The 12500-nt window shown below is 45.8% G+C and overlaps 1 protein-coding gene across 2 annotated transcripts in view; it reads right to left on the reverse strand.

Annotated features, from left to right (window-relative positions):
* The window catches only part of Abhd3 (abhydrolase domain containing 3), a 56652-nt gene extending 44502 nt beyond the window's left edge, over positions 1–12150 (reverse strand). Inside the window, exons 1-3 of one of the 2 annotated variants that reach the window (XM_031364961.1) lie at positions 11939–12150; positions 11408–11571; positions 9918–10100 (exon numbers count right to left, since the gene is read on the reverse strand). In XM_031364961.1, the coding sequence (XP_031220821.1) occupies positions 9918–10100; positions 11408–11571; positions 11939–12100 (509 nt within the window). In that variant the 5' untranslated portion in view covers positions 12101–12150. The remainder of the gene's footprint in view (positions 1–9917; positions 10101–11407; positions 11572–11938) is intronic. The other variant, XM_031364962.1, reaches the window with a different exon arrangement.
* Positions 12151–12500: the final 350 nt, after the last annotated feature.

A 12500-nucleotide genomic window follows, 5' to 3' on the forward strand; every position in this document is an offset into this window, starting at 1 on the left:
AGGTCCAACATATATACACATGTATGCACACACACACACACAGTTTGTGGAGTTTTGCTTGTTTGTTTTGCTTTTCATTTCAGGAGGTCTATATATAGTTCTCTGTCTGTCCTGTGACTCACTGTGTAGAGCAGACTGTCCTTGAACTCACAGAGACTTGTCTATCTTTGCCTCCAAAGTGCCACAACTAAAGGTGTGTGCACCACCATGCCCGGCTTGGTTCTTCAGTTTTTTAGTCTTTTGTAAGCTGGAATTGAAATCACTGGGTAGCTGAGGATGATCTTGAACCCCTGAACCTCCTGTTTCTCCCTTCCAAATACTGAAATTACAGCCTATTACATCTGCTATTAAGTTTAAAAACTGAGACACTTTGAAAGTTAAACAATGAAAAAGGTTATATCATGTAAACAGTAAACAAAAGCAGCCAAGGGTAGTCATAATAATACCAGTTAAATACTTTTGTGACATTAAATTTAAAATGATCTATGAAGTTTCTAGCTTAGGTTCAGAGAAGGGACAGCAGGTACTCTGTCAGACTACAAAGGTAAAAGCACCTGAGATGGTTCAAGAAGCTGGCCAAGGAGTTGGGGGATGAACACAAGGCTTCCAAGCAGAAACCAAAAGAGGAGTGAAAGAGGTTCAAGGAGCTAAGACAAAGGCTGAGTGAAAGGGCCTTCTGACTGTAGGTGAGATAAAAAACCAGGCAAAGAGCAAGCTGCTCCTTATGCCTAAGACTGTGGTGACTCTTGGTGCATTCCTAGGTGAACACCTGCAGTCCCTGGTAGAGTGTCCTTTGCCCACCTTACAAAGGGAGCTAGCTGCCTGACTTGGGTGCTCAGAACGGAACTGGGGTTCTCTGGAAGAGCAGAAAGAAATCACTCTGACCTCACTCCCAAGCCATCCCCTCAGCCCGACATTATCTTGGTAGATAATATTTGTGGCATTTCAGAGAGTTGCTTATCATGAGTTGAGCACCTAGACATCTAAGGGTATAAAAGTTGTGTGCTGGTGCATGCGTATCATCTAGAATATGGAGGGGAAAGCAAGAGGCATCAGGAATCCATGGCCAATGCTAGCTAAAAAGAGAACTCAAGGTTAGCCTGGGCTATATAACACCCCGTATCAAAAAGTTAAGTTGTTAGGACTCCTCAAGAACTAGTAACATTACAAACAGCTTTCACTCAGCTCTCCACTTCTCTGTCCCCTACCCTCAAAGGCTACGTTTAATTGCCACAAGCCAAAGCAGCAAGATTTAAAAACTGGAACATCCAGTTACTATTTTATGGATATGGTTAAAGTTTTAGTCATGATATTTCTAAAACCAGTGGCTGCATGGACACAGGTGTGTCAAACACTTCCTGCATATGAGGAAAGAGAAAGCCTTAAACACAGCTGGCATCAAGACTGCTCTTTCAAGAGTCATCTCTCACGCCATTTTATTGAAATCCCCCTTTCAGCCCTGTTGCCTCTGACTTGAAATTTACTCAGCAGCTTTCCAATGTTCTCGCATTTTATCTTACTCATATGAATCCAGTCCAGGTCTCTAATGTTTTTTTTTTACATATATTCTGTCAACTAATTATGGAGCCAGCTTAGCTGAATGCTCCCAGGTAACTGAGTGTGACAAGACATGGCATGAAGCACAGACTGGAGGTTAACAAAGACAGCAGCAGCCTGTCTGTCCTGCCTTTGGATTGCTGACTGTCCAACCAGGCATGCTACCCTAGGCTTTCTTAGAATGGTGTCTTTCGGGAAGAGGCTACCCAGTGCACCTTGCTTCTATCTGGATTTGCCAGTATATCAAGGCTTTTCCTTATGCCAGATAATGGCCTCCATTCACTCCTGTGGATTCCAAGAACAATACTTTCAAAACTTCTGTTCTTGGTGAGGGACCAACCAGTCAATGTTCTTTATACAGACTGCACAGGAGCCTTGTAAATCTAAGAGGTGGAAGGAATTTCTGCAAAGAAGAAAATGGAAAAAAGGGAGATCAGAATAAAATGTTTCTGGAAGCACATGGAGTGTGTAACCCTGCGATCTGAACTCAACCTGACTCAGAGATCCCCTGACCCACCTCATGGTCCCAGGAGGATGGGGATTCTGAACACAGAGTCTACCTCCTGGACAAGGGCTCTGACTGAGAAGGTCAGAGGTCATTTTTGTTTTTGTTTCTTGTGTATGTGTGTGTTGAAGGTGAGAGCAAAGCCTTGGGCAAGTACTTGGCTACTCAGATGCATCTTTATCTCTGAGATGTATCCCACAGTGGACTATCTAATAATGGGATCACTTAATAATGGGATACTTAATCTACCATAAGTATTTTCTAGACTATCATTACATAATCTAAACCTTTCATCAGTGTTTTCTAATATGCTTAACCTCGCTAGTCTCAAGAACAAGGAGTGGTAATTACTTCATTTCTCATACTTAAAAAATGTTATTTTTACAAAAAGTGAGTTACCAAGACAGAAAGTTAACTTAAAATAATTTCTAATCTAAATTGGGAAAGGTAGTCTGTTATTTCAACAGCGCTGTTTCCTCAGTGTGGTGGTACCCTCGTCCTTCCTCGTCCTTCCTCGTCCTCCCTCGTCCTCCCTCGTCCTCCCTCGTCCTCCCTCCCTGGACGGAGTCTTCACATCACCCGAGGTACCACTAGCAATACTATAATGCTACTGATCACTGAAACCCAGACATCATGGTTACTACGTCCCTAAACGCAACCACAAGCACAAAGTAAAGACACACCTGAAAGCAGTCAAATTTTAACCTTAAACTATCTCCCAAGTGAGTCTCTCCCCTTGCTACCAATAAGTGGGTTCTGCAAGTGAATCAAAAGGGCGACGCCCTTCAGAGCACAGAACAAAAATAGTGCTTTCTCTAAGGAGGAAAAAAAAGTCATGAGATCTGCTTCAAAGCACATCTTAATGTTGAAACTTTCTCAACAACATTTAAAAAGGGGCCGGGCAGTGGTGGCGCATGCCTTTAATCCCAGCACTTGGGAGGCAGAGGGAAGTGGATCTCTGAGTTTGAGGCCAGCCTGGTCTACAGAGTGAGTTCCAGGATAGCCAGGGCTACACAGAGAAACCCTGTCTCGAAAAACCAAAAATTTAAAAAAGGGGAAAAAAAAGCCCCTCTTCCCTTTCTTCTAACTCAAGATTCCCAATCTCTCTCCTTTTCCTGTCAGACTTATCAAGTGTGTGCTCAGCTTCTGCGCTGGTCTCCTGGGGACATCTTCGGAGATGAAAACAAGCCACTTTGTGGGGGAATCAAACCCAGAGCCGCACACATGCTAGCACTCACCGTAGCTCTAAACTGAGCTCGTGGCAGCCCCTTAGGTGTGAATCTGTGAAGAATGAGAAGGGGGTTTCCACCTCTCCTTTATTCCTTCTTAGGTACTGGGATTCAAATACAATAGCTAAGCTGAACTGAGGGGGCTGGAGCCACGGTACAGTGGGTCAAGTGTTTACTGTGCACACGAGGACTTGACTCATGTAAAAGCCAGGCGTGGCAGAACTCCAGCCTGTACCTGTGTGCAAGTGGGCGAGTGTGCACCTGTTGGGGGACAGTGAGACACAGAGACAGGTGTGGCCAAGAAGCCTCACCAAGCCAGTCTACCTAAGATGGTAAACCCCAGGTTCAGTGAAAGATCCTGCCCCACCCCCAAAGGGAAAGAGAACAAAAGAAAAGAGAGAGAGATGGAGAGTGACAGAGAACACTCTATGTCAACTCCCAGCTGCCACATGTGCACACATGAGTGAGCTCCTTCCTATCTACACATATGTATATCATGTACATGCCAGAGTTAAAGTGTTCAACAGCACCTCAGAAATAAACAAAATAAAACAACAAAACTCAAGCAACAACAAAACCTGGACTGAGGAAATACCTCAGTCTGTTCAATAAAAACCTGAGTCTGATCTTCAGAACCCATTCTATAAACTGCTCATGGGGTTGGACATGGAAGAGCACTGGCTGCTCTTCCAGAGGATCTGGGTTCAATTCCCAGCACCCATGCTGCAGCTCATGGCTGTCTGCAACTCTGATCCCTGGGGATCTGACACTCTCTGGCCTCCACAGCTATCAGGCATGTGTGTGGCACACAGACATACATGTAGGCAAAAATACATACACAAAAAAATAAATAAATGTTTAAAAAGCAGGTCATGGGCATGCTGGTGCACATCTGTAATCCCAGCACTAAAGTGGTAGAGACGGGCAGTCAATCGGGCATCACTGGTCAGCCAGACTTGTCTGTTTGCCAAGCTCGAGGCCAGTGAGAGACCCTGCCTCATAAAGTTAAAAAACCAGCGATGGTATCCGAGGAACAATACCCAGGGTTGTCCTCTGGCTTCTACATGAATACGTGTGTGTGTGTGTGTGTGTGTGTGTGTGTGTGTGTGTGTGCGCGCGCGTGTGCATGCATGAGTTCCTGTGCGTGTGTGTTCTGGCACTGATGTGTCCCAGACAAGTTGGGTCCACCTTCTGGACATCCACGGGAAAGGAAGACATCTGTGCCCTGACTTTGACCCACTTTGGTGCTGAGGGTCCATCCCAGGGCCTCATGCATGCTGAGCAAGTGTTCTAACACTCGGTCCACCTTGGATTGTGTTGGGGCCATTGTTAGCTTGTGTTTTCCTATCCCTTGCAGCCAGCCAACTGTGGCTCTGCAGAGTGCACATGTCCCTGGTTTTGCATACATTGTCACTTCAACTAGACTATAGGTTCCTGGGGAATATAAGCTCGGATACTGCACAGCACCAAAATACTTAATGACTGACCTAGATTTCAATGAGCTTGTTATTACATAATTCTGGATGGGTCACTCTTTAATATTAGCTGGGGGTGGAACATAATGATAAATGAGGGTTTTTTTTTTTTAAGGGCCAAAGTAATAGCTGGTCCAGATATAGTTAGATTCACTTTTTTCCCCTTGTTTTTGTTTTGCTCCAGGGAATCAATTCAGAGAATTAAAAGAGAGTTTAAGAAAACATGGTATTATTCTGGTACATAATAATACTTATTCTGATGCATAAGTTACTACTACATGAAGGTTTCTTTTATTATGTTTTCTTTTTTTTTTTTTTAATTTCATTTTCACTACGTTGCTCAGGCTGGGCCCCAAATTCCAGGGCTCAAGTGATCCTCCTGCCTCAGTCTCCTGAGTAGACTCCAGGTATAGCATCCCAAAGAGAGATTCTGTGTGTGTATGTGTGCATTGCTACAGTGTGCACGTGGAGGCCAAATGACAACCTCTGATGTCAGGCCTCAAATTCTACTCTGTTTGAAACAAGGTCTCTGTTATTATTGTCTGCTTCATATGCCAGGCTCACTGGCCTATGATCTCCTGGGGTTCTCCTGTCTCTAGTTCCATTTCCTGAGAGGAGCATTAAGCAGGATATAGACACCTGTGCTGTACGGTATCTGCTTTTGTTGTTCTTTTGTCTTTAGACATGGGTCCTGGGGGTCTCCAACACAAACTCCGCATGCTTGCATGGCCAATAGTTTTATCATCTTGAGTGAATTTCTTCAGTCTCTGAATTGAGTTTTTTTTTGTTTTGTTTTGTTTTGTTTTTTAAGAAACCAGCATGGGGGCTGGAGAGGTGGCTGAGCAGTAAAGGGCACTAGCTATGTATTCTTCCAGAGGACCCAGGGTCAATTTCTAGCACCCACATGGCAGCTCACAACTGTCTGTAACTCCAGTTGTAGGGGATCTAGAGCCCTCAGACAGACATATGTGCAGGCAAAACACCAATGCACATGAATAAAAATAAAGACATATTTAAAAAGCAGCAGCCCCAACACGGCGATAGCACCTGTCACTTGGGAATGACAATGCCTGCCGCTGTAGCACCTGGGAGGCAGAGGTAGAAGTTAGCATCTACGCCAGCCTGGCATACAGACTGAGTTCCAGGCTAGCCTCGGCTAAAAGTGAGACTCTGTCTCAAAGAAAGCAGACTTTTTTTTTCGAGGGGACTAACCGTTTCCTAGTCCTCTGATTTCCATGGGGCGTTTTTCTTGTGGCTTCGTCCTTTCTTATTTCACATGCTCTCCAGGAACCGGATGTCTCAACAGATTGATAAAAGTGCAAAGAAGTTATCTGCCTCAACAGCCGTCTCCTTCGATTGGACATTCTGAAACCATGGTGCTGTGAAGACAGCCACAGGAGGCAGATCAAATATTCTCTTTCTAAGTCTATTTACCTTTGACCTAGTTAGAAACACCTTTGCTCATAATTACCTTACATAAACTTTGGCCTAGTTTCCTTCCCATCAATCATTGATTTTGAGTGAGTGGAAAATGTGTTAACATTGACTATAAACCCTTCCGTTTCATTCATCCATAGACTGGGAGCTAGATTCTCTCTAAGGCCTCAGTATCTTACCAGGCAGCATCCGAAGTTCCCTGCTGACCTGACAGAACTCACGCCCCTCCCAAGTACCCTATTTTACATACAGTAGGAAGCAGAGCTACATCCTGGCATTGAATGCATTTTTATCTCTGTCTACAAAACTCTGAATTAAGAGACATCATACCAATGTCCACATGTTCCTCAAAGGAAATGAGCTGTGGCTTGTGCTTCTAAATTATAAAATTTACTACTCTGAAGAGATGCCAGAAGACGACAGAAAGAAGACAAACTTCTACAGACACAAGTACTGTGCACATCCCAACTCGGTTCTCTGAAGTAGGAGCGAGAACTGTGATGGGGGGATTCAGTTAACTGCTTCGAATACTCGGTAAGCAGAGATCCCAACATGTGAGTCCAGGTTTAACTTGAAAGCCCATCTAGGGCTCACAAAGCTTTCCACAAGCCTTGTCAGCTGCCAAATCCCCAGCCACCCTCCCCCTCCCCCAATAACTGAGCTCCTTTCTGCCTCCTAAGAACACAGTCTTCTTTCAAGCTTTTGGATTGACGCTTCACCTCAGTGGTCTCTGAAACTCCTTGTACTCTGTGGTAAAACTGAAAAACATTTTGTAATTCTTGATCCCCGCTCATTGACTCTGAGAGGACTATCTGATTTGCCCTGGTTTGACTGTGGAACGTTAGGGAAGGAATACTGTGGGAGTTCTAAGCTGGGCCTCATAGACCGTGACGGCTTCTGTGCTCATTCAGTAAACCTTCTTCCACCAACAGAACAGTTCGGGGTGAGCCTACACGCTGGTGAAGCACCCTGGTGGCTGAGCTGAGTAGCCCCAGCTGAGGTTCCCCCAGCATCTAGCTGTCTTGACAGCTGAAAACATATGCACAAATGATCCTGGCCAAGACCCCAGAATACCTTCAGCAACCTTAGCCCAAACTGCCCACCCCTGGGACTGAGCAGAGCCGTTGTTTTAAACCACTAAGTGCAGGGAGGGTTTGTTAAATGGCAAAGCTAACTGATACAGCCTCTCCGACTTAGAACAGAGACTTGAATTTTTTTTTCTCAAGGCTTTATAATTTGTAGAATCCAGCTACTCTGAGTGTATGTGTGTTGCATGTACTTATTAGTATGGGTATATGCATGTGGGTACATATGTGTGGAAGAAAGTGGTTAATTCAGGCCGCCTTTCCACAATCACTATCTGCGATTAGTTTTTCCAAGGGGTCTCTGAGTGAACCTGAAGCTCATCAAGCTGAGTAGACTGGCTGGCCTAATGAGTTTCAGGGGCTTGACGTCCATCTCTCTGGTGCTGAGGTTACAGGAACAAAATCACTGTATCCAGCCTTTAAAAGATTTATTTCTATTTCATGTGTATGAGTGTTTGTTAACATATATGCATGTGTACCGTGTTGCATGCATGGTGCCCATGGTGCTCAGAAGAGAGTCTAGAATCAGATTTACAGGCAGCTGTGAGCTGCCATGTGGGTGCTGGGAACTAACCGTGGTCCTCTGCAAGAGCAGCCAGTGCTCTTAACCGCTGATTACTTCTCCAGTCCCTGTGTTCATTTTTTTCAAGTGGATTCTGAGTATCTGAACTCAGGTTCTCATGTTTACTGCACAGGAACTGCACGACTGAGCCATTTCCTCAGCCAGACAGGAGACTCTGAACAACTAAAAAGAAATGGTTTTAGGCCCCAAGGTCACTGATGAGCTTACTGATAATAGCTTGTTTTCTTCCTTCCTTCTTCAGGCAAAGGCCAGTCTGATTCATTCCAGAACTCCTCACTTCTCAGACTGGTGCTCACAGGTGCGCATGAAACCCTGGGTTAGATCAGGATAACCTCCTGAACCCAGAGTAAGGACAAATGCGTAGTCACAACACTCTGAGGCTGGAGCAGGAGGACCAGAAGTTCAAGGTCATCCTTGAATAGTTCTTCCAGCTACTGACAAGGAAGCCTTCTCTGCCTCACAAGGTCCCACAGAAAAATACAAGGTTTCGGATAATTTGTTGTCTTTCTTACATTTTGGCTACATTGTAACTTTGAGGCGAGCCTGCGCTACATGAGATCCAGTCTCAAAACCGGAGTGGGGAGGAGCTTTGCAGACTCCCAGCTTTTTAGCATTACCAAGTTTGAGATGTAAATTAGAAACAAGCTCTTTAATTAGATGCTGTTTAAAAATGAAATCAGAGATTTTTGCTACTTCCTAAGCAACAGTGTTCCAGAACATTGTATCTGAGCTTCTGAGAGAATGCTTTCCTGGACAGATGAGGCTTTGCCTGTGTAAGATCAGAGTTAACTTGTTAAAACAGAATTTTCTATTATGCCATCTCCCTCTTTACATCAAAATGTTTTTATTCACATAAATTCAACGTCAGGTTTTCATACAAACAAGTGTTTCTAGTTTAGCAAGAGTCGACTCTAAACACAAGTCACAGACCGTACCATTGCAATATTGCCATCAGCTAAAGAAGACTAATACACACACGCACCCGTGCACGCACACGCACGCACACACCACTATCTTTCATAATTGTCCTGCTTTAAGACTCTGGAGCTGAATCTGAAATGTAAAGCTGCAAAGTCACGTGGAAAAATTGTACCTGGTGGCTAAGTTGAACAATGGCGACTCAAAAGTGCTGTGGTATCAGCTGGCTACCAGCCACAAGCACCTGCAAATTCAGGTGGATAAAAAAAGGAACTGACTGCCTGTGGAAAAATAAGGATGACCTACAAGCTGATACTGAACATTTCTAACACTTGGACCTAAGCTAGGCAGATAAGATCAGCAAAGCTAAGGTCCAAATTCAAAGTGTGGTGTGAGAGCCTCTGCCTACAGTCTCAGGAGCTTGGAGCTGCTGTTCTGCATAGCGCTGCTCCATTGGGAGCTGCAGCTGTATGTTGGGGATGGGGGATGGGGGGGGGATCTCTGATTTCATTTGCTCATTTACCCTCTGTTCATGTGGTTAATATACTTAGAATCATTTCCTGGGAGGTGATCAGTTAGGAAAGGGAGACAAAAGAATCAGATGTAAGTAATAAGTAAGGTAATAGCTTAGGAGATTGCTTTATTTCTTCATGAAGGTGTGTGTGTGAGAGAAAGGGGTCGGAGAGAGGGAGAGGGAGAGAGAGAGGTATACACCTAAGGGGGGAAAAAAACTTTGGTTTTTTTGTTTGTTTGTTTTGGTTTTTTTTTGTTTTGTTTGTTGTTTTTGAGACAGGGTTTCCCTGTGTAGCCCTACCTATCCTGGAACTTACTCTATAGACAAAGCTAGCCTTGAACTCAGGGAGATCTACCTGCCTCTGCCTCCCAAGTGGTAGGATTTAAAGGCATGTACCACCACAGTGGTGGTGGTGGGATGAGGGTAGTGATAGGTACCCTAACAGCCTAGAGCTTCCTACAAAGACTAAGCCAGCCTTGAACTTACAGAAATCCACCTGCCTCTGCCTCCCTTTGCTGGGATTACAGGTGGGCCCCATCATGATTACTCAGCCTGAAATATTGACATATCTGTAAGAATTAAGTGAAAAACAGGAAACCCTCTTTCACAGGTACCTGTATCCTAATTCTTCACTGAGATGGATCATATGAAGGATGTAGGATTCCTTGCTTGTTCCAGTGAGGCCAGGCAGGAGCAAGATAGTGGGTCTGCTGCTGGTATCCACGTAGCGTGCACTGTTATTGTTATCAAACCAGTCCAGTGAGATCTGTCCTCCGTCTGCAGTTTTAATGAGTTCACTGCAAGTGACAGTTACAAAGGCATTACTGAGCAGTCCTTTCAGTTGCATCTTGGTGTTTTCATTCTATAAATATGACATTATCTGGTCATCTCAAAATAACTTACCTACATTCGTAAATATATACAAAGCTATAAAAGTCACCTCCTTTCATTACAAAAAAATTATGAAGATTAATGCCATATTTTCAGCAGCCTCAATAAAAGGCAATAGGTAAAAAATGAACTCTGAAAGGGGATATCAGGGTAACTGGTATGTGTGTGTGTGTATGTGTGTATGTGGTAAAAATGCATTATATACATGAACAAAATTATCAAAGAATCAATAAGATATTTTAATTAATTTAAAAAAGAATAAGCTTCAAAGAACTTCAGATATTTGAGTGGGAGGTGGTAAAGCCCCTGGCTAGCACGCACAAGGCTTTCAGTTTATCTATGGCACCATATACACATACACACACATAGCTCTTTATATATCTACATTCATTATTTCCTTATTACTCTCGAATGCCTAGCATTTAGTCCCTATTTGATTGCGGTCATACAGATACCAACAGGGAATTATGAGGAAGTCCAGGGCTGCCTGGTTCTATGCTACAACTCTTTTGACTCAAGGATGCAGCCCCTCACTGAGTACCTTACAAAATCTACTTCTTGAACAACTTCTCACATAGCATCAGTGGGACCCAAAGTACAAGTTGGCAGGAAAAAAAGAACTCTGGAAAGACTAGATGACTCAGGGAAATTAGTAACAGACACCATTTAAATCTCCTGGTTAGATATGTCCTGGTCCATGTCTGCAACACCTCAAAGACATTATCCTCAAAAATCCATGTGCTTATTACTGAGTTCTTTTGTGGGGAGACACACAAAACCTAACGCTATTGATAGCTGTCTAACCCCTATTCCAGGATCGTCAACATGTGAATACATTAGTGCATCTCATCAAGGTGTCTAGGTCCTCAAGGACAAATTGGAAACGACAAATTGGAAAACAATAATACAGCTCCCCTCTGCCCCCCAAAGCGCTTCTCCCATCCCAGAACTAAGCCAGGACGTTCATTCTGTCTATTCACATTAGGATGAAAAGGAGACAACACAAAACAAAAAGGTGGGGAGGAGCAAAAGCTGAATATTTTCCTGCAGCTGCAGGTAGGTGGGCAGACCCCCCCTCCCCCGCATCCCTCCTATTTTCTTGTCTCTTTAACATTGTTTCTTTTGTTAACCACAGGTGTATTAACTAAGAACTGGAAGCGGGAATTAAAACCTGTGATTTAGAAGACACATCTCAAGATGGACAGTCACTTACTTCCTGTACTGCACCGGGGGCTTGGCAGTGATGAAGGGTCTCAGCAATGTCTGTCCTCGGCTCTCCCAGCACCAGACCGTCGGGTAATAGGTTTCTGTCACCACGGGACAGTGGTCCTGTAGGAAGCGGCTGAAACTCTCCCCTCCAATCACTAACTGGGGTTTCTGCCGGGAGAAGTAGCGTCGGTAAGGGGTCCAAAACAAAGTTTACGGCGGTCGTAAACCAGCAACCAGTGGACTTAGCAGTGTCCCCACCCGAAGGCCGCGCGCAAGCCCTCGATTCCATCTCCCCGGAGACCGACGCACAGAATTCACAATCACAACAGTTCCAAGCTGCACGCTCAGTCGCATCCCGGGAGAAAGGCGAACAGAGTCCGGCTGCCCTTCCCGAAGTACTGCAGCTGTGCAGGCCGAACCGAGGCCGGGAGGACCTAAGGGCAGGACCCTGGACCTCAGCGGGAGACTAGGGTCGCCCGCGCACCCGCGGGTCCCCGGGGCCCGCCACGCTCCACTGCCCCCGCCCCCGGCTCACCTTGGCAATGCTGCTCAGATAGTAGCAGGCATAGGCGACGCTGAAGCCCAGAATCAGCGACAAGCCCACGCCCGAGCCGAAGAAGCCGACCCGAACCTGGTGCTCCAGGTAGAGCGCCAGCTCCCGGGACAGCACCCGCAGGTCCATGGCCAGGCGCTGCATGGTGCGAGCCCGGCGCAGCTGCAGCGGAGGCCAGCTCGCGGGAGCGCGGGGGACCGGAGACGCCGGGAGGAGGCGCCTACGGGGCGGAGCGCGGCTTCCGCCTCAGCCAACGGCGGCCCGGGAGGCGTGGCCCGGCCCGGCCCGCCCCACCTGCGAACCTTCCAGACACCGGCTGGAACGCCCCGCCGTCGTGGACCCCCAGGGTCCCTTCAGAAGCTGGAGGGTGCGCGCGAGCTAGACGAAAACAGGCCGGGCCGCCACTTGACCTTGAACTAGTAGACTCGGCCCAGCTCCAGAGGCTGCAGTTTGTAGAGGGCCGGCATTTGCTTCAGATTCCAAAGCAGACGCGGAAGGAGTGCTTGCAGGGAGAGAATCCTCTGTCCCACTGGAGTTTGCGTCC

The sequence above is a fragment of the Mastomys coucha genome, unplaced genomic scaffold (genome assembly GCF_008632895.1).
Source record: "Mastomys coucha isolate ucsf_1 unplaced genomic scaffold, UCSF_Mcou_1 pScaffold13, whole genome shotgun sequence".
NCBI lineage: Eukaryota > Metazoa > Chordata > Mammalia > Rodentia > Muridae > Mastomys > Mastomys coucha.